Raw genomic sequence first — 23981 nt, forward strand, 5'->3', positions numbered from 1 at the left:
AATATTCTGTTTTCCCACATGTAAAATCAAACATAATAATTCTTGACAATAAAAATGTATGGATAGCAAAAGCGTGTACCCACGGAAAGACACAAAATATGGGAATGATTCAACATATTATTCTATTTTGTCAGAAAATCATTATACAATTGTTATATCTTGCATTCAGATCGACTGCATGTTGTTTTTATCATCAGCGTATATTTAATTTTTATCTTTTATATTAACTGTAGATGTAATTAAAAGGTTGCTATACCTGACACATTAAAGGTAAACATCCTTTTGTCCTCTGTATAAAAACCTTTTGTAATACTAAACACTTTGATTCTATGGCCAGTCCAAATACAAAAAGTTGCATCAGAAAGTGTAGGCATAATTAATTTAAGTACGTAGGATATAAACTATTGGTTTTGCATTTAAACAAAGATTTGGTAAATTCCAGTTTGAACATGCAATTAATTCTTAGTTTCACAATAAATTCAGTCAGTATAATTTTTTTTTAAACTGATATAATTTATGTGAATGTGGATATTTCCTTTTGTGTTTGATACATTTATGTTATAAGCCTGTCTAAATACAGAAATTTCTTTAGAAATAAATTGTGTATCATATTTAAAGATGTATTGACCCTTGCTAATCTCAAAAAATCATAAAAAATAATTTTGAAATGAACTTGCTCATTTTGCAATAACATACAAATGTTCTTGTGCATAGAAATTATTTAATTTAAAAAATATGTACCCTGATTTTTAAACCAGAAAATTATAATGATGATACCGTAATAAAACACTTCCAGTGACTGGAAGTGTTTCTATCATTTTTCACGGTAAACTGATGGGTAGACATTTTTGAGTAACACTAATTTCTATGTTCAAGTTGATAACCTTTATAAGGTATTTCAAAATGGGCAGGTTAATTTAAAAAAATATTTGTTTTTTTTTTTCCTTTGTTGAATCGCAGCACTACTTGTATCCCTTTGAATGGCCATAATATGAGTGTTTCAGTAAAATGATAAATTTAGGAGAGTAAAGTTGGAGAATTGTATGAATTTATATATCATTTATTTTGCCAAATATAAGAACAAAAAGGTCTATGCGACAGGATTGCCCAAATTCAGATGACTTACCATCGAGGGGCTCCATAGCCCAAACAAATATACAAAACTGTGGAAAAATTCAGGGGTGGGAATAAAAATCGGTCAGAGGCCCAAATTGAATTTTTGATTTAACACTGAGTGCCACACCAAACGTTTTTTATTTCCAATGAGCTTCCAAAAACCTCCTAGCACTGCTTTGGCACCACTTTATTCTCATTTTTAATGTTATTTTAAATATGATCAGTGTTGGGCCATAAAAAACAAAGTTGTTTTCTCTAGCCAATGTTGCTTGGCAGGCCGCACGAATAGGGTTTTTAATCCATTTTCACGGGCTGCAAACAAATTTCTATCAGGCCTCTCTTTGCCCACCTTTATGTTTATGTTAAAATTATAGACATTTTGAGATAAAAACAATAAGAATATATTGCAAACAAGTTTCAATTGACATAATGTAGCTTATCAAGTTCTTGTGCCTTTGTAGTCTCTACATTCGTTGTGGACATAGGTCTATATAATAAAATATGTGCATGACTAGTTTATTATGGCAGAATAAATTTTATAAAACAATAAATTTAAAAAAAAATTCTTACTTTGGAGAAGGTTGTTCCCAAACCCACCCCTATTCAGTGTGGGATGACTATGATCGTGGCCACCTCCCCCCCCCCCCTCTCCACATCAGTAAATTCTATATCCGCCAATGTGATATCTAGCTGCCAGCAGTACATTCAAAAGCACACCCACCATCATAATCCATTTTTATGTTATTTATAACAATTAATTTTTTTTTTTAAATACTGTAGGGTTTAAATCATATGTATGCCTATGAGATAGGCCTACAATCATATCTGATTTCAGTATTAATACATAGTACGGCTACCAAACACTTAAGTACATGTACATAAAAAATCATAGGCCTTCTAATCCAAGGTCGAGGGTTAAATCCCTGTGACAGCAGGATTTTTCAAGACTAATACCCGATTCACACGTACAAAAATCTTACCAAATGTAACAAAATGTAACCAAAAGTAACATTTTACGGCACGTGTGAAAGTACCTCCGTGTAATATCCTGGTAAAATCTCGGAGCGTCTCGGTAATCTTTACCAGCCTCGCTGAGGCTGGTAAAGCTTCCGAGATGTAACATGGATGGATCTGCGCATGCGCAGGGATTTCAACACAACAACAATCTACTGTTAATTTTCTTCCTTCTGCATACGATTCTGTTCCACTAGAAATAGATAGGACTAGTTTTTCTCAATGATGTATGAATTACCCTTGTTATTGATGTTAATTAGTAATGGTAGAAGAAGAAGATTTACATAAAATGAACGTCGGGATGGTGTTAGTACTATTACTAGTATTTAAAAGAGTCGACAGAAACGTTGGAAGTTATGCCTAGTTTAGTAGTAATAGTACAGCAGTTGTTAAGGGTATTGATTGCTTCGAATGTTTACTGTGATGGTGAGTTCAACAGTCCATCTGTGACAGGGGTTCTCAACTAGGCCTAGGCTAGACCTATATCGCAGTAGGGGAAAAAATGGTTCATTGAATAAACACTAAATAAATTTTACACAACCTTGGCATTACCTTACAGACACGTGTGAATGCTTTTTATCTCGGTAGGAATAACTCGGGAGATCGCTCGGTTACAATTTGTTTAATTTAACTTCACGTGTGAATCGGGTATAAAAATCTCCACTCCCTAAACAAAGAGACTTGTTTTATAAAGCATAGTCCATCCTGTAATTGGCGGGTTAGTTGCTGTTGTAATTGGCAAGTTACTTTCTGCTGGATGCGGAAGGAATGAATGAATTTTTGAATGAATGAATGAATGAATGAATATATTTGTAAATAATTGTCATCATTTCTGTGAAACTAAATACTGCATTTGGTTTAAAAACTGTCTTAACATTATATAATGTCTTTTTAAGGATGTCAAAAAAACTCATCGTTTAACTTCGTCTGCCCAAGCAAATCATGTGTCATTATGTCTCCTAATTACCCATGCGAATATGACGAAGACACGGTCTACAACTGGACGTTTAATACTTATCCTGGACGATTTCTTGCAGTCAAGTTTCACGATTTTGATCTTGAAGAAAACTCTGATTATGTTTCTATCATGATTGTCGGGGATGAAGTTGGAAGATACACTGGTTCAGACACACCATCAATCACAACATCCTCAACTAATGAACTGACTGTTATTTTTCAAAGTGATGAAAGAGGAACACGTAAAGGTTTTGAAGCTGAAATACTTGTTCTCGGAGCCAGAGGTAGGTTGTCGTACATGATATGTAAATATAATAAATATATATACATATAATATAAATATATATGTATACTGTAAAATTATTAAAGTTGGTGAGGGGGTTGTAGCTATGGTTCGATCCAAATGCAATATGAGACGTTGATGTGTTAGTGTGAGCACTTCCAATATAGTACAACAGTAAGTAACAATATGCCGCAAGCCTTATTCAGCTTTTCAACTAAGCTACTGCACACATACCGTACTTGCGTGAATAAGCGCCCGGGCGCTTAAAATAATTATTGCACTTTCTGAGGAGCGCTTATTCAAACGGGGCGCTTATGAAAATAGAGTGGAAATTGAGAGGGCGCTTATGGAAATAGATGAAAATCGAGGGGTTCTTATGGGAAATTATTAAATTCAAGAGGCATTTTTTGAATGAAAAAAGATTATATAAGGACATTATGAATGGTGAAAAAGATAATCCTCCAGAGAACATGGCTCATGACAAGAATGCGTGAATATTTACATAACAGCGAAATAGCAGATGCAATTAGTGGTGGTGGGTAGTGGTTAGCTTGTTGGTCATTGGCCGATTGAGATTAGCAGGATGGCAGGACCAATGTATTTTTTCTTGAAATCTCAGATGAGAATGTGCTGAAGGTCGGAAAAAGAGGAGTAGGACTAGGCATAGACATATGTAAAAAGAGTAAAGTTGGAAATATACTATCTGTCCATGGATCAGAGCTCTCATCTGTCCAAGAGATATATCCTCATTTTGATACTGACCTAAGAAGAATATGTGTTTCCACTCTGCAGCTCAAATCATGCCAATAACCACAATCACAGGATTGATTGGATTATTAACTTGCTAAAAAGAAAATCTTACGATATTATTGAGGGGGCGCTTATTCAAATTAGAATGGGTGCTTATTCAAACGGGGCGCTAAGGAAATTTTCATGTTAGGAGGGGCGGTTATTCGAGAGGGGCCCTTATTCAAACGGGGCGCTTATTAGCCTGACGTGGAATCCAGTGTCACTGCCAGACAGAGATTAAAGGGTTGAACTCTATTATCAACATGTTACATAGGAAACCTGGAGTTAGTTGATTAATGCCAGTAGGTAATAATAGTCATAATGTCAGCCAGCAACGACTCACTGGAGCAATATGCTCGTCATGAAGGTACCGTACCTTTCCTTGAAAAACTTACAGGCTTTATTCCCACTATCCATTGGAGCCTTACCAAACCAAACTGATAAGTGATTTACCAAATTATAACTCGCATTCCAACCAACATTTACAACATCTATGATGTGACTTACATCAACAACAAGGCGAAGCAATATTCAATGTACTGTCGCCCGCGATCTCGATAGATGTAAACAAACCCTAATACCCACTATAAGTCACGTGACCCGAGCCGCCGATTCGGTCTATTATTTAGAGTCCATTCTGGATTTTTTGTAAATTTTTGTTTTCCAAAGATTGTACATGACATTTTGTGAGATTAAAACAAAGATCATGTGATACAATGTAATCATTGGCATAGGCAATAAGTTTCTGAATCCTGGTCACTGTTAAGCTGGTTAATAAAAATTCGTCTGTGTAGCAGAATACATTAAATTTAGCTTTGGCAACAGTGATACCAAAATCCATATTTTGGAAACCTGTTACAAGATCTTTGTAAAAAACATTAAAAATAAATGGAGATGACAGGCCACCTTGAATTGTGCCTTTATGGATTGCAAAATTTCTACAGGTTGTGTTCTTCCACTTAACGCTAACAGAAATGTTAGCGTACCACACTTACATACATCGCCACCAGTCATCATTTATAACTTTATTAAGATGGATCAAAATTGACGTAAAAACATCAAGTAGGCACAACCCAAATAGTTTAGATAGAGCATTTGATAATGGATCCATAATTTGCAGTACTGCTACTTCTAGATGGATCTAGAATGTTCTTTTTGAGAATGGGGATTAGAGTGCCCTCACAAAACGTTTTTTGGGACATCCCCCCCCCCCCATATTTACAGTAATGCAAATATTCAATAAGTTTGATATTATAAGTGGTAGATTGGAGCCTATACCGGTACCTAAACCATATTTGAGATGTTAGACAGAAATACCTTCAGGTCTAGGGGCTTAGTTATTATTTAAATTATTAATATATTTTATAATATATGACGTGTAAAATAGACTGAACTGAACAGAACCTCTTTCACGCTGTTATGCTTTTATCGACAAAGACCTCAGCTTCCGTAATTAGATCAGATGTTGCATAAAACTAACTTACGAAAAAGTCAGGGAGTGTAAAGCTGGTAATGGACTTACGATAATTAGTTTTAATATTTTTCTTTGATACCTTTCCTAAATTTCTGAGATTTAACTTGTCTTATGGCATTTCTACAGCAATTTCTATAAACTTTTTCGGCATACTTGTAATAGATGTAAATATATCCAGAACATGGTTTTTGACATTGACCCCATATACAATACCAAAAACGTTGCCTATCTCTAGCAATTGTACAGTTATTATTCCACCAGTGTGATTGTTTTGTATATCTTTTAAGCTTAACGTTATTATTACAAGATTTCACAGAGTAGTGTATAATACCCGCAAGCTTATCACATAGAATTTACATATATTTGAGCATCATCAATATCGGTAAAATCATGGTTATATACTTTAAATTGTTCAAGAACTAAGAGTGAGTTTATCTGCAAAATTAACTCAAAACGAGTCTTTTCCAGTCAGCCTTTGGGAACGGAACGTTTGATTTGTAATCTGCCTCAACGCTCACTTTGTATGGGAAACCTCAATTTATATTGAGGTTAAAATAGGTAGATGATCACTGGTATTATCAGGAAATTCATCAGAAAGTATAATACAAGATTTCATACGAGTATTCATTAATAATGACATGATTATGTAGATTCTATTGATTCCCTTTGGAAAATGTATAGTCAACATTCTGTTCCAAAGCAAAGTTACAGATAAAGTAATCATTATCACAAGTGAAGTCGTACAGCAGCATACTATTGGACTTAAAAGGGTGACGTTTAAACCAATTACGATTAATTTGATAAGAGTGTAAAAGAGAGGCGGTAAAATCACCTACAATCATCGCAATTATCCATATTACTCTGAAGTGATTAAAACTGGATAGGAATGATTGATAACCTTTTGAACCAAAGAATTTATCAATATTGGAAATTTCGTGCACACACAACCAGTGCTCAAAAAGGAATCAAATTAATATCACAAATACCATTATCAATCAGATTACTAAGTGAGTGTAAAGCACTATTTAATCCATAACAATTAAAAAAAGACAAAATATTAACTTTATTTTGACAGTCCATAAAATTAAAGAGTTCAAATTTTATCATGTAGCAAGAACAGACACAATTTTTCAGAACAGTTTTAGATTCTTGCACAGCTTGTTCTGCCTGTGCCATATTTGAAAGTCGACTTACTAGTTCCTTGAGGTTGATATGACCTGTTGTGACAATTGTTACGTCTGGGAATAATGTCTCTTGCGTTGATATTTTAGGGCCACAGTCTTTGGTTTACAACACAGAAGTCTGCCGGTGAATTTGGTCTATTTGTATTCCTAAGGGAGAAAACGTCAGCAACATTAACATGTCAATATGCCTCCTAATGTCCTGTACAGTAGTTTCTTGATGTAGACTATCTACGAAAACATGGAATAAAAGAGGAGGCCCTTTATAGGCCTTCAGTACATGTTGCCTTAATCTATGTCACTGTTGGTTTTTAAGGCGATTGTTTGCAAAGACTGTGTCTGAAATTTCCGTTACATCGTTCACCTCGTCAGGGTCCCTGTTACTTCCATTAACATGCTGCTTTACTTTGTTTGCATACAATGAATAAGAGGGTTCATCACTTACCGGATTGGTGGTAGGCCTATCTGTCGTTAAGGAGGGTTTCACATGTAGCCCTATGTATCAGTTACTGCTGGGGGTTAATATATCGACAGGGGTCAATATATCAACAACACATCAGCAGTATTAGAATCATTGCTGTTGTCATAGAAATCCTTATTTTGTGCAATACTTACAAGTTTTCCAGTCAGTGTTTGAACTTGAAGTTGTAGTTGAGAGACTAAGCTGGACAGTGTGCAGTTAGAATTTTAACGATCTCTCTCAACTGAGCATTCGATTCAATATTATCTCCAGGGTCAACTAGAAATTGACTCGATTCCACCAAAGTGTCATTTGCTCAAATACCGCCACCCACTATCATTATCATTATCAAATGATTAAACAAGTTAAAACCATTACGAATAATTTTGACAAATACTGTATGTTAAAAATATGAAAGTTTTCAACATTAATTATACACATTTGGGTACAGTAATTCCGTATCATTTGGTTGTTCATTTGGGTAATTCAGTATCATTCGTGTAACTGCGTATCATTTGGGTATCATTTATAATTCCATATCATTGGGTAATTCACTATCATTTGGGTAATTCTCTATCATTTGGGTAATTCGTCAGACCCCGTACAATGACAGAGCCAAATAAACAGTTGTTTGCGATAATACAATTCTCCCTGACGCTATATGATGAACTAAGGCCTTTGATAGCCAAAATTTATTATTAATCATTATTTTCCATTTTCATAGCCAGATTACTTTAGCTGGAGTTGCGCATGCTCAGTTGCTACATAAAAAATATTTTTCTCATTTCCATTTCACACCCTCTTCGCACATGCTATTTGGTATTTGGTCATGCTCAATGGTTTCACCAGACATCGTTTTGCTTACTGCACCCGCTCACTGTCTGTTCAGCATTTCCAAGCTCATGCTCACTGTCTTTTCGTATATATTTCCAAGACGTTCTTTAGTCTGCGCATGCACACTGATTAGTTCGGAATTCTTATTCCTCTCTAGTAAAAGCTACCGCTTATCTGCAGTATCTTAATGACTGTTTCCTCTTGTTCGTAGCAGCCTAAAGGTACGGCGCAAATAAACACTTAAGCATACTGGATATCTCAGTGAAAAGTATAACTATGTTTCAATCAAAACAGAAGGCTTTTGTTCGGATTTTGAAGATGGATTCTCTGGATGGTTTGATCCGAGAGATACTGTTGGATTTTGGGCTGCTGGTCAATTTGAGCGTTCATCAGAGGGAAACACTCGTTTTTCTGTTTACACTGGCCACTCAGCATCCTCAGGTATGAAACAATTTTTTTTTAATCAAAATTTAATGAACACGGTTTTAGATACTGACAGTGCTGGCTAACAGGGCCGCAGAGATTGGCACAGGGACACAAAATTTATTTTCTAGATAAAAGCAAAGATCTGTTTATAAACTTAATATAACATAATTACAATATAATAAGATCTTTGATTGGAAGGTATGAATCGGGATTATCCTCAAAGCCTCATCTATGGAGACAATCGACTGACAGTATTTTTCTAACCATGCGTAAAAATGTCATCGGTGGTGTACAGTAATAGGTACTTTTGAAGTTAGGTCAAGAACCAACAATAACTACTGTAATTTGTCTCTGGGTCAGGCTCCTAAAAGAAATAAGACAAAATTGGGAAAAGGTGATCCATCAAATAACTCGTTGACACACAAAGCAAAAATCGGCCAAGATAAGTTACAAAGCATTACAGATGAAATTAATGTTCATTTGGCTTGTAATTTTATAATTAGAAATAAAACAAATCTTATTTGACATGGCCATACATTATGTACACTTGCCAACTCTCACATATATATACCGACCGAGGACTTTAAGCCATAGCAGTTACACTACATATTCCATATGAGCATCGGTTGAAAATACTTGATTTTCCAACTTTGATCTATAGATGACAAAGAGCGGATATGGTTCGAGTCTTTCAAAAAATTAAGGGGTTTGACTCTATTTCAAGTGATGTGTTTTTCACGAACAAAGGGGTCATCAATACAAGATGAAATTTAGTAGTTCTAGGATTAATATTAGGGGGAATAGGTTTTCTAGAAGAACAGTCTTTCTATAGTGGAATGCACTTCCTAATGAAGCAGTGTTATGTTCCTCTATTAATGCTTTCAAATCAAAGCTCAATGAGGCATGGTCCAACCGTCCACTGAAGTTTGCAATGTATGCCAATAGTGACTATTTACAAGAGGGCTTTTAAGCAATAAGTACTTTGCCTCAGACCTGTACGTATCTACGGGAAACAAGTAAACCAGTAAATCAGTAAGCAGTTTCACTTCAATAAAAAATAAATAAAAAATAACATACTGTAGGGGCACTCTATTTCGTGATTTTTACCTAGAGGGTGTATATACAATATTTTAATTATTTTTTTGTCTCGCATATCACACACTATTAAAACAAAGTTTTGTGGTCAGCACACAGATTAGAACTTTATCTATGTGAGTTTGGATGTAATAGAGTCAATAGTAGCCTGTCAATAATACCACATCAGCGTTATCCAACTGTTATTGAATGTTAAATAGGCCTATTTAAATTTAGTCAATTACTAATGAAAACTGTATTGACTGTTCTTATTTTCAGATAATTATTACGTTCATGCCAATATAACAAGTAATGAAATTTCTACCCAATATTGTATCAGCAGTCCAGAAATTCCAGAGGCTTGGAGTCAATTTTGTGTACAGTTATATTATCATCGTCAATTAACATATAGAAATAATGTCCAATTCAGTCATGTTTATAACGACAGTACTCAAACCAAGTATATACATGTTGACTTTGACCAAACTGTATGGAATTACATTAATTGGACATTTTCCAACAACAACCCACCAAACTTTTTCCAGATAAATGCACTACTCGTCAACCAATACGATATATTAGCCGTTGATGACATTTACATAAGCAAAGGCAATTGTTCAGGTATAAAGAAAATGTTATAAAGATATTCTTCAATTATTGTTTTTATTTACTATACTATAATTTTATTTATTAATAACTTTGGACTCAACAACATACAAATGAAACACAGTTGATCAGTATAAGACAATGCTTTACTTTACACTTCATTAATTAGCCAAATTGTCACAAAAAGATATGCTTAAATTATGTTACTTTATTATTTTTATTATTATTATTATTATTATGATTGTATTATAATGCTGTTTATTGAAAACTTTGGACTCATCAAAGCTGGTTTTCCACTAGGCGAATTTATTTGCGCGAATTGAAAGCATCGTTCATGCGCATGCACATTTAAATTTCCATCGGAGTATTCGCTTTAGCAAAATTGGTAGTTAAAAGTGTTTCTACTTTTTGCGAAGCAAAAAATGTTCGCAATCAATCAGAGCTCAGGAACCAAACTGACGCCTTCGATTCGAGCTAATAAATTTGCCTAGTGAAAAACCGGTTTAAGATAAAAACTAATCTTCTACAATAATATACAAAGAATAGTAATATTATAAAAAGTCCAGTTCATGCTAAGTTTGAAATGTTCATTATTTATATTTATTGCATAATATGAGAAATAACTTAATGCTGTATCCAATTATTGTGTTCATTACATATCATTTTAATATACAGGCAATTTTGAAAGGGATATTAAAGAAAGGAGAATTTATGTATGAATGCAAAATATACCCTAAAACTTATCTTTATTTTCATGGTTACATCTTTTGATTTATATATATATTTTTTTGTTTTTATATTTTTTTTTTGACACTAGTTCCAAAGAGTGCATAAGCTAGATATGCACTATAGAAATTAAAGATAATTATTATTCCCATCTCTAAATTTAGAGATTTTTACTTTAAAAAAATAAAATATTTTCATGCATACATGGACATGCCAATAATGTAATGTCCTGCTAATATCATGAGCAACGAACTGTACACAAAAATATGTCAACAGAAGCACAGATTGCGAGAAACTCAGGCTCAACAGTACTGAACATACTGATAGAGAGCTAACTATTGTATATATTCAATTTTATCAACAGTTGGTTTTTAAAATATTAGTATAATATGAAATGTTTATACCAGATGATTGTTTGCCAATATGGTACCACTGAACTATCAACTTTTTCTTGATTTTCATCTGGTTCTGGTTTTTTCGGGTAAAACTGACCTCTTTTGGATAATTTTAAGTTAAGGATACACATATGTTAAACATAGTTGATATTTATAAAATAATTGTATTTTGTAGCAACTGACACAACCACTATTACTACTACTCCTGCCTATAGCCAACAGCCAGTGACTAAGGGTAAAGTTCATTTCAATAACTGTTATATTTTGAAACATAGCACAAGTTTTGCCCACAAATGACATACCAATGTGGTTTGGCCCAGTGAAAATAGTACATTTAAGAAACCTTACAAGTAAAACTAAACCTTCTACCGTACAGTACAACAATCAGAATGGGAGTGCTGAATTAATAGAAATATTACATCCACTAAGGCGCAAAACTATAGCAGACCTACACATTGGCATGAGACTGATGCATTTTGTGTCTTCAGACCAAAATCTCACACATAAATGTAACGTTTATATTAATTATTATAATATTTTATATTATGTGTGAGCTCTTCTTACTAAAAATTTTCCATCTACAGTTTCTACTTAAAATAATATAATCATGATACCGCTGGAACACTCTGAATGTGTCACTTTAAGATCAAGGAAAAAAAGCAGATCTTGAATACATTCTCGAGCAAGTCAGGAAGGGAATTGATCACCATACTACAGGGGGTGGGGGAATGACAAAAGTCTTGTGCCTGTGCTGTCTAAGTTGGAATCTGCTAGAGACGGCAATGACTAACACCTAATTGGTTGTTAATATCTTAAAGTAACTTACCTTGCCATTTACTGCATTTCTACAAATTTATTGCTTTCATGTTTGAACAAAAAGCGGAGTGTTCAGGTTCCACTACCATCAAATCCTCCCTGGTATCGCCACTGGATGGAGAGAACATGACAACATCTGGCAACTATTCCCAACCAAGAACAACAGATGCTCAGGGTATAGGTATTTATGAAAACATACTATTTATTTTAAACAATACAAAAAGCAGTTTGTATTGTGTTTCAATGATAGCCTCTAATAGATTATTCTTAAAAACATCATAATCCAACTCATCGCCACACTATATTGTATATCTATAATCTTTTATTACAGTTCAAATAACTTTACAAGTAGATAGACCAGAAGTAGTCAACGTTTCTCTGATGTCTGAAGAGTATAGTGTCACATTTAGCACTTCAGCAATTGACACATTGGAAGAAGGTACTTTATGTGGAATATTAAAGTGTTATCTATCGTTACTGACGGACACTTTCCAAAACTTTCAATTTTAATTTTCATAAAATATTTTATGCCACACTTAGATAGAATTGGCTGTTTCTAATTACATAAGCTGACATTCTTCATAATCTACATTAGGCTCTATACTGTATAATAACATTCAGAGAAGATAAGATACAGTAAACTAAATAATATCTTGAATTAATAAAACATTACATTTTTCATAACAAGTTGATTAAATTACTACCTTACTACCTTTAAAATGATATAGGGATTAATTGATCAATGTTAAAAAGCCCCATTCCTGGTAAAATTTCACTAAAAAAGATTTTTTTTAGAAAAAATGCATATGCATTATTCTAATTATTATAAACAATGGAAAAATAATGACATAAATTTTAGTTTTACGCAAAAGAATATTACCATTTTCTTGACAAATTCTTCGTTACTAGGCAAATTCAGAAGTTGTAGATCGCATCCGCTGGAATGCTCTCGCTTTTATGTATACTTGATACAGTCAATAAAGTGCGCCGTCTCTAATGAAATTAATTTTTTTACTTCGCATCTCGCACACTGTTTGTTTAATGTCAAAATCAAGGTCAGAATAATTTTTTTAACAGATTTTAAATAATTCCTATGAATTATTATATTTCACAAGTGTCAATACTAGCAACGGAAAATATCATGTCGGCCGTTTTCATGCATGATAACAGAACCTAAACTAAGGTAAGGCTAGGCCTAGCCTAGCAGTGTTGGATAGGGTAACGTTTCCGGCGCCTACTGTATTTCTTCGCAGACCTATCGCAAAATCAAACATAAAAAATATAAATTCATCTACATTTATTTTTTGTGTGGAACACAAAAAAAATCAAATTTAAATTTTATTTTACATTTTTTTCATGTTCATAGGAATGTCTAAATTTAGTTGAACTAGCAATTTTGTATTGTATAAAACTTTATAACATATACAAAAATCAGATTTTTCTTAACTGAAATTCTGCCGGGAATGGGGCTTTAATTGACAAATGTATGTTATAGTTGATTGACCAAAAGTGTATCTATCGTAATGATACATTGTCTAACATGTCCATCAGTAAAGATGTATCCATCTGTAACAAAATTTGAAATAGAAGCTGTAATTAAAATGTCAACAACAACTGTACAGTACATATACTTCTACCATAAATGCTCAGGGAGTTCAAATTTATAGTAAAAATGTTGTAAATTTGAAGCATGACAGAATATTACACCTAATAATTGCAATACATTTACCCATGCAGTTTATAACTAAATGAATATTTTTACGAATTCACGGAAAGTTATTATGTAAAGTCATTAAGAATAAATTAACAAAATACACAAATTTACATATTTATTTCTACATTGTTTAAAATAAACAGCATTTGTTACAGATGGACATATTTTTAATTTAATTTAAATGTCAACAAGATTGTTATTATTTTATTTTGTAATTTTGCAGCAGAGATACTTAAATATATTTTTTTAATTATGCATTAATGTAGAAGCATTAAAAAAAAACATTACAGTTCTTCAGTCTCCCAAATACCAACAAACATTTACCTTTTCATTTTCACTTGCTGATGTTGGAATACTTGCATAGAAATTAAACTGTCTATTGGCTCATCTATCTGGTTTTAAATGTTTAAATAAATTTTGATTGATCAAAACATTAACTAGCTTGGATTACAAATCAAATTGACTATTAACCTGTCATGTTTTGTTTAAGATGGACCATTCAGGATTGTTGCAAGTCTGACTCTGCTCAAGGAAAATTCCCCTATGGAAACTATGTTAGTATTTTCATTCATTCCAATATTATTCAATTCAATATTATTTATCGCCATATAAAATTTCCTTATTAAATAACGGTCAAATATATAATGATTAAAAAATTCACAAGAAATAGGAAAGGATCAAGACACATTTAGATCTAAAAATATATTATAGAAAGAAAGATAAAAAATGCACTCTATTGTACTATGGTATCAGTAGAACTTTTTAGTCTTTTTTTTTTTGCAGCAATGAAGAGGTGTTACCTAGTGTGACTGATATCGTTGATATTAGTATTTACGATAAAAATCAGAAGAATTTAATAAATGTAAACAGTAAGATCCAGTTTCCTATTATTAAGGTAAATATACTTTACAACTACATTTCAAAGCAAGAAATATAGAATAGAGTGGAATGAGTAAGTGTCGATAGTAACAATTAATCAATATTTATGTACAGAGCCCCTTACAGTATGTTAACAACCTTGAGGCGCTTAACAACATAATGTTGAAAATAAAAAGAAAACAAAGTAAAATGAGCAGCGATGCAAGAGATGGGTAACATTCAAATGATCTAAAAAAAAAAAAAACCAACCATGAAATTACCCTACACAATATAGCAAAATGGTGATTACAGAAATCTGCCAATAAGAGGTTTAACAATAACAAGGCCAACATTGGGGTCAAACTCAAGGGGCCGTCATGACCCTGGTCAGGGTCCCTTGCAAATATTTTGAGGGGTACAACACGTTAATTTTGACTTTAACTTTGGTTAAGCTCTGTCTAGACTATCAAATTATATTTGACAAAAACATGTGACATGCCTAAATATGGTCATGATGAGATCACATCATCACCATATATGGGCACATCATGATATGGGCATGGACCGGGCTTTAGTTTATTTTGACGGTCTCAAGTGGTGTCTGGAGAGATGGGTCCAACTAGGTGAGAGGAAGTTTCCCTATGACCCCTGACCCCAGATGGAGCCACCACCGGTGTAGTGAGTAAAACCTTGAATAAAAGCCCACTGCGCTTAATCTGGAGAAAAATTCCCATCTCGAATTGAATTATTAAGCACCCACTTCAGTTTGCAAAAGTAGCCTAGAAAAAAAGCCAATCCAAACTTCACATTCGCATCTAAAAATTATGTGCCACCAAACATTGATTGAATTTAATTTATGTTTTTCCCCACATCATAGACACTTGACTTAAAGGTGATATGTTCAGCTTCAATCATGGGTTTCCACACAGTTTGAATTAAAATATAGCCACTAATTGAAAATGTTTCTTTACATTTTCTAAAAAATTCAAGGATACGAAAGGCAATCTAATTCTAGTATGTCATCACACACCTCATTTTACTCAAGACACACCCACGTAAGTAAATTGTTAACTTTATTAAAAATTAAATATAAAAATAATAGTTTTATAAGTGATGGTGATTACAATGATAATGGCAATGTAAAAAAAAATTCATAAATTATTTCAAAAACAGCCTTCAGTCCTGTGTGTTTCAGACAATTTTGTCAGGGAATAATGGGTTCCTTCAGCCTCTATTTTCAGGGCCTCAGAACTTGACTACAATTTCATAATATTCTGGTTTTATACAGCACAGCAAGCAAACAAGTCCTGTAGAATTTCATTCTATTATCACAGATACCTATGGAACACATACTATCAATGTGTCCCCACTGGCCTCCCCCTAAATTAGAAATTTATGAATCAAAAAAATTATGCTCAACTACCGTAGTTAACAATAAAATCACCTCATACCACTTTATTTTGCCAACTATGGTAGCTACCCCTCACTTTACCATTCAGCCTCCAACATTACCTTCACACTCCTTCATCTGCCCCCTTCCCTTCATCAGCCCCTTCCTCCATTTCAATACCTCTAGAAGTGCCACTGCAGGGGTGTATCCATAATTTTTTCTGGGTGGGTCGTGATCATAATTTTTTGGAGCTTTTAGAAAATCGATTACAGCGCCACCAACTTAATGCAGATGGCAGGCTCAGTTTCAGAATTGCTGGAATTGAGATAGATTACGTCACACAATTGGCAAGGTCTTTAGACTCACTGCTGCCTTTGAAAAAAATATGGACCTTTGAAAATTTTTGGGAGTCGTACGACCTTCCGGCCCCCACCCCCACCTTGCATACACCCATGCACTGTTTTAATTCACGTAAAATATGTATGGCTGTTCTACAATAACTAAAAAATCATTACTGTTAATTCTTAAGTTTATGGTCACCAAACGGATGTGAGACTGTCTATGACGACTACCGTGTGAGTGGCGCAACGTGTAAATGTAATCACCTTACGTCATTTGTTATTCTGATGAAACCGAAGCAGGTAAATGTAAAGGTTTATATTAAAAGTTAGATACAAATTTATGGTAGATAACATCAAGGCTATGTAATAGGATCCAGATAAATAACATTTGTACTCACAGTTGCGTTCATACAAAAAAATCCCCAATCAAGATATCAAGATGATGGGGGATCACGGGACAATAGGAAAAGTGGAAATTAGAAATGCCCATGTGTGGAAACGCATTTAACTTGCACATCCTGGTAACGGTTAGCACTAACCAATCGGGCATTCTCACACGCATGCTACTGGTTAGAGCTAACTGTTAGCAGGTTCCCGATCTGACTCTGGTGTGAACCTAACCACTGAATGCTACCTTCTATTCAATTTTTGCATTCAGCACGATACATCAAACTTTATACAATATTTTTATAGATTAAGGAGAACAGGAATTTGTCCGTGATTACGACTGTTGGACTTGCAATTTCCAGTTTCTTTCTCATCATCACTCTCGTTATCATCCGCAGTTTCAGGTAAGTTAAAGATTTATGATATATATCATATATAGTAGAAGCGGTTGGCGCAACAGCTGTGGCTCGAACTCTCAATCTTGAAATCGGGGGTTTGTAACGTTCGCTGTTTAAGTTGCTTGTGTCCATAGGCAAGACGTTTGTCTCTCTCCACCCAGGTGTATAAATGGGGAATGGCTATGCTGGGAAGGTAAAATAGACTGCAGCGTTAGAGGAGTGGCGAACATTCTGGGCCAAACGCCAAGAAAAGAGGGACAGCCCTATTTATTTCAGATGTTGTTATGTCAGTCACAAACAAATTTAACCTCTCAAATGTTCAACGCTTTTCAGCTCCACCACATAAGAACAATCAATCAGTCGGTCAATCAAAAAATTCACCATTAGTTGGTTAAAGCAGTTCGTCAAAATTGAAATGTAAACAATGTTCGCATCAGTCATAGGCCAACGCGATTCTACCGAGAATGCAATGCCATGAGCTAAAAATGGATTGTTTTTATACGATTCGTTTACACTGCAATCCACAAGGAGCAGACGCCATCGCGTAGTCTAGCATTCACAGGGAGTGGTGTTGGATTCACCGCTCGAATGTTGTATGATGTAGTGAGTGCCTGCTTTACATTCATCATCATCTGCTGTGCCATTTCGTCTAAAGCTCTGTCTACAGTACACTATCAAATTTTGTGTGACAAAAAAGTGTGATATGCCCATATATGGGCATGATGACATCACACCATGACCATATATAGGCATAGCATTACTATATATGGGCAAGTCACATTTTTTTGTCAAAGAAAATTTGAAAGTGTGGATAGAGCTTAAGCTCGGTCAACACCATCAAATATTATGACTAAAAAATGTGATATGCCCATATATAGTAATGCTATGCCTATATATGGTCATGGTGTGATGTCATCATGCCCATATATGGGCATATCACATAAATTTGTCACTGAAAATTTGATAGTGTTGACAGTTTTAGGTAGACAAATATGTTCCTTTGAAGCCACATTCATTATCTTTTATAAAATCAAGAACAAAATTCATACTTTATTGATCTTGTAAATTTTATAGTCAAAATTACCAATAATTTAGCACCAACTTACCTAACAAGCAGATTCCATATTAAAGAATGTCCCTATGACACCAGATCTGAAAATCATTTAACACTACCCAAACCAAGAACAGATTATAAAAAACGTAGCTTATCATACAGAGGTGCTAAATTATAGAATGAACTTTATTGATGACCTCAAAAACTCAAATACAATTTCCAATTTTAAAATGAAAATAAAAATCAATGAAAGTATTATAGTTAATGATGTAAGTTTATTTACGATAATTCAGTTTAGTTAATGTAGTTAAGTTTCTTTCAGTAGGCCCTAATGTGATTTTCTTTTTTTTTTAATAAGTCTATTTTTACCTTTTTTGTTTTAATTTCTGTTTTGTTGAGTCGTGCAATGCCTTTACGGCCTTGTTGAAAAACACCATTGCGGTGAACAAGTGTTTCCGTAGTTAAATAAAGTTTTTATTATTATAATTATTATTATTATAATTTTAGGTGCTGGTTGGATACTCGGTCCCGAGCCATCTGGGCTTTCATTGCTCCTGTTTGTCTCACACTTCTGGTAATGTATTATTACCCAATCAAAATGGATATTAGAGCTACATACATTTTTAAATGTAAACACAATGTTTAATGTAAAATCACAGGGAGGGAAATACTATTATCAGCTCATATTCCAGACCCCTTTGTGTTGGGTTTCACTACGATTATTTTCTATAGGATAACAACAACATCAAAATTTAATATTCAAATGTTCATATTTAATAACTTTATATTGTTTATGTCCAACTTGGTGATTAAAGGTAGGAGAATAACTCATAACTCGCAGCATATTTTTGCTGATTTGCATACAGGTGAGTGCTACCTAACCACCATATAACAAGTGCTTACAATAGGTACATGTTCACATCAAATGACCCATAGCATCAAGGGTAACTCCATACTCTTTCCAAAAGACACAATGGGTTATTTAAAGTGTAAAAGCCAGTTGTGTACAATGGACCTGCATTTTAACTCCTTATCCCAAACGAACTTGGTTCTACCATCCGAAGCCTAATTTAGAATTTATGGACGTAGGATCGTCTTGGGCGCAAATCCAATGGTTGGGATACTTTTTGTACTACAGTATATGTTATAGTCTGGGCAATGAGGATAACATTGAAAATACCATATATTTTCTTTAAAAGATTGTCCTGATACAGTTGATGATTACTGGCTACGTAGCCTTCAAAAAATCCAAAGTACCGAACCTAACCCGCAAAGAAACTGAAAAACTCAAACAAATCAGGTTAGTTTAATAGTTCTATTCCTAAGCGTATGCATAAATTAAAAGTGCTTATTCCTTAATTTACATAATGGACTTTTCTGCTAAGTTCTGCCTTTTGTGTATGTACAGTAGTTGATAAGGTCCCGCAAAACAATATTAGGGAGCTTTCGATTTGTGTGACGACGCGACGCTAGAACAGAATCACTCATGCGTGACCGTCCTGCCCGGCATCCTACCTTATCTGCATATGTAGGTTTGGCCAAATTACGTTCCAGAATCTACTCGACGAGGTGACCTTGATGTTCTCGCATGCGCAGATGACTTTTAGTGACATCATTACGTTCTACGTCCTACCGTCGTCGTGCAATCGATGATGATCGAATCAATCACTGGCCAATAAGAAACTGGAAATTTTAAACGCGTACGTGTGATTGGTTGATGATAGAAACGCCCTCAACTTGCTAACCGATAGTGCTTGCTAACCGTTAGCGTATCCGGATACCGCTAACGGTTAGCGCTAACCAATCGAGGGTACTCACACAGGTGCTAACGGTTAGCGCTAACAGCTAGCTTCGGATCCGGATACTAGCACTCTCGTGAGAACCAGGCTACATTGTACTTGGTATTAACTGTTACTTCTTTACAAAAAAGGAGAAAACCTATTAAAATATTTAAGTGATCTCATCATATTTGGCTTAATAGTAGCCCTATGTTTTATGTTTAATTCATTATAAAAAACACTCAATATTCTTTTATCATATGAAATTTTTATATTTATTTATTTATAATTAGCCTGGTTAAACGAAGACACATTATTAAAGTTTTCTTCTATTAAATACAAATGTAAAATATAGTGTTATCATTTTGACAAGCATAATCTGCTCGTTCGCTGGAAATTTCTTGTTTGTAACAAAGTAACTAAGTTTATGATTTGTAACCTAAAGTTTATATTTATTTTTTTAAGAACTCTATTCGCTGGTATGCTTCTCCTTACACCAGCTGTTGGACTCTCATGGATTTTCGGTGTTATAATTGTCTTTTGTCATTCGGAGATGATGGAATATGTATTTGTATTCATAAATTCAATGCAAGGATTCTACATCTGGCTCACGCAGTGCGCCCTCAGCGGAGAGGTAAACCACCGTTGCTTAGTATTTCTCATAATTTGGTAGTTTTGTCTACACTATTAAATTATATCTGACAAAGAAGTGCTGTATGCCCATATATAGTCATGATGTGCCTATATATGGTCATGATTTCATCAGGATGTCCGATATGTTTTTTGTCAAATAAAATGAGTCTGGATAGTGTTTCAGTGTTTCCAATAATAAAGTTATATTATTATTTTATTAGTACTGTAGTCATGATGTGCCTATATATGGTCATGATGTGCCTATATATGGTCATGATGTGCTATCCTAATGACCATTAGGTTTGCTTTAAATTTTATTGCAGGTTCAACTTGCATTGAAGAAGAGGTTCAAAAATCGAACAGGACATGATATTAGCATCAATACTATCAGTAGCACTACAAACACCAACCGTGTTACAATTGAAGAGTTGTAGGACTTAACGTGTCAGGCTCCTCATCACCAACACCAAGACGTTTTGACAAACAGATTGAAAACTATACAATGCATTTTGGTTTATAGTTAAGTGATAAGTAATGCATATGAAATTGAGTGCCACACACATGCACATGTATGCAAATATGAATTTTTTATTTTTCCTAGATGACAGTAAATAAAAAAAAATATAGGATCTACTGCATAATATGCACTGAATAATAGTAAATCACAAGAAGAGTAACTTTGGTGGAGATACACCCCCACTGGTGTTAATGGATCATTCTGCTAAGCTCCCCCCTTGGATATTGTTGCTAAGGTCATACAAGACGGCCGTGTTAAAAAATACGCGAACACGTGCGTTTGTGGGACAACATGTGTGTTTGTGAAACACGTGCGTATTCCTAGCGCTGTTCTGATTGGTCAGTTGTTGAGTTGAGTTTGATTGACACTTCAGAAAGGTCAATTAAATGTCAATAAATATTTAGAAAAATGTAAGTCTCCATCAGGATTCGAACCCAAGACCTTCCTATTAGATCAAGTTGTATACACCCTTGGATTTTCCCTAGGACAATTTTTATACTTCTCAAGGTATTGCATAATACGCAATGAATAATAGTAATCACAAGAATTTAGTAAATCACAAGTATTATGTGTATTTATGCAATACCAATCCAAGGATGTTTTTCGTTCTTTTTGTACTAACTTGTATCATGTTACTCTATGATCATTACAAAAGTAAAACTATACATGATTTACAAGTGTGTTATAACAAACTCACTTTTGACATTTGTTACACAGACATAAGCACTGTAGTGCCAGTGGTAGTTCATTCCTTTAGGACTTCCTTCATTCAGGAAATGTATGCACAGTTTTTGGAGTCGGTAGCTTGTGTGACTCATTATGAACAATTATATAAATTCTTCTTTTATTTAAGCTATTGTATTAGCTTTGATATAGATACTTTATATTTATGACTGTTAATAAGTGTTGTTATTTATTTCATCAGTATATATGGACTGATATGTCTGAAATAAAAGTATTACATACAGTAACCCAAAAAAAGAAAGCACTATGATTTTTATAAACATAAACACGTCAGCTCAGTTAAAGCAGGTTGTTCGGCTGACCGAAGGGATTGGATTTCCTGGTAGCGACTGTGAAGTTGTGGGGCCTAGCCTGGGCCTAACTTTTTCTTTGTATATTTAGGCATTTTTAGACATGTAATTTTTAGACACTGTATACTGCATTAGTTAGAGCTATATAAAGATTAATGTATAAATTCTTATGATTGCTACCTATGCTAGATTGCCAAAAAAAATACAGACACAGTACTAAGTCAGGCATAGAAGAGTGTTATACTGTATACAGTACACAAAACCCTCTGATCAGGACTTGGCTTAGGCTAAGATGATCTACAGTAGCAATGGCGGATCCAGGGATTTGAAATAGAGAGGGGGGAGGGGCCAGGGAGTGACTTTCACAGACCACCTGCACCCCACCATGGTTGGGGCTAAAGTAAGAAAATTTATGATTACCGGGCACCATTAGATGGCCAGAAATGGTACTATCGGTCCTAAATTCGATTAAAATTTTCCTCCTTTCTCCATTTTTATTATAATTTGGACAAATTTAGGGGGGGGCCCACTGAGTACCGTAGGTCTTATGTGAGAAAGTGCTCTCATCTACTTACTCCTAGGCATTTATTTATTTATTCTTTCTTTATACTGAATATACACTTTCAATACATAGTACTGATTTCCAAAGTGGTTCAGTTCTTATCTACAAAAACATTTTAAAAGCAGAAAATAACAAAGAGAGCAAAAACTTAACTACAAATTTAAAAAAAATATATATATATATTAAAATATATATATATATATATATATAGGCATAAAACTAAGGTTATTGGTATACAGTATAATAATATTGTTTATATTTGGATCCAGACAATTCCAGTTTTCATAATACAAGAAATTCAGCAAAGATATATAGGCTCATTATATTATTATTATTAATAATAATAAAATAAAAAAATAATTCAGATTTTTTTTCCCTTATAGCACAATGGTTTTGAGATTCCTGCTCTATGGTATAACATTTTACAGATAAACAAGTTACATTATCTTTGCCTAGTACTATACAGGCATTTAACACGTGGGAATGCTATGTACAGTGGACAAGAGAATTGGCGAGTGTAGTAAAATGCCCAACCCCAGGTGACAAAGTTAATCGGTCTCCCTACCACCCCATAGTTATAAAGCATGGGTGCTAATTCTAAAGTACTCAAGCTGTAATATTTTGGTATACATACTGTAGTGCACATATAAACATGTACCAGGTTCTATTTGAATTAAAAATTTGTAGAATTAGATTTCAAATGTTGAATATTTTATCACCATTGTCTGTTGCATACAAATAGTGTACATCAAATGACAAACACCAATAAAATTGTGAAAATAATCGCCACAAGAATTGAAAAAAAGAAAATAGAAAAACAAATTGTTTACTTGTTGATATGGCAACCACATAAATAATTAATACAACTGATAGTCTATTATTAGGACTAATGTATAAATTTTGAAAATCATTTATCAATATTTTGAATTGAAGAAAAAAAAATCTGCAATTTATAGCGTAAAGTTAAATTGCAATAACTGGTATCACACGCAAGGTCACAAGATGATGGAGGATAGAAAGATGATGAAAATAAAGATGGTGACGAAGATGATGAAGATGGATATGATGACAATGATGATGAAGAGAATGATAAAGAGAATGAGAATGAGGAGAAAGAGGAGGAGAAAGAGAAGAAAAAGATGATGATGATAAAGATTATGACAA

The 23981-nt window shown here is 33.9% G+C and overlaps 1 protein-coding gene across 1 annotated transcript; it reads left to right on the top strand.

Moving 5' to 3' along the window:
* The first annotated feature begins 3082 nt into the window (after positions 1-3082).
* Positions 3083-21320, top strand: LOC117103622. The gene is made up of 15 exons (XM_033244209.1): positions 3083-3371; positions 8403-8549; positions 9888-10229; positions 11511-11570; positions 12216-12332; positions 12483-12590; positions 14356-14419; positions 14649-14760; positions 15714-15778; positions 16643-16754; positions 17148-17245; positions 18801-18867; positions 19493-19593; positions 20537-20705; positions 21028-21320. Exons 1-15 carry the CDS (start codon positions 3083-3085, stop codon positions 21136-21138), a joined length of 1962 nt encoding a protein of 653 aa, XP_033100100.1. The 3' UTR covers positions 21139-21320.
* The last annotated feature ends 2661 nt before the right edge of the window (positions 21321-23981 follow it).

The sequence above is a fragment of the Anneissia japonica genome, unplaced genomic scaffold (assembly GCF_011630105.1).
Source record: "Anneissia japonica isolate Jap-2015-1 unplaced genomic scaffold, ASM1163010v1 scaffold1065_len1792383_cov172, whole genome shotgun sequence".
NCBI lineage: Eukaryota > Metazoa > Echinodermata > Crinoidea > Comatulida > Comatulidae > Anneissia > Anneissia japonica.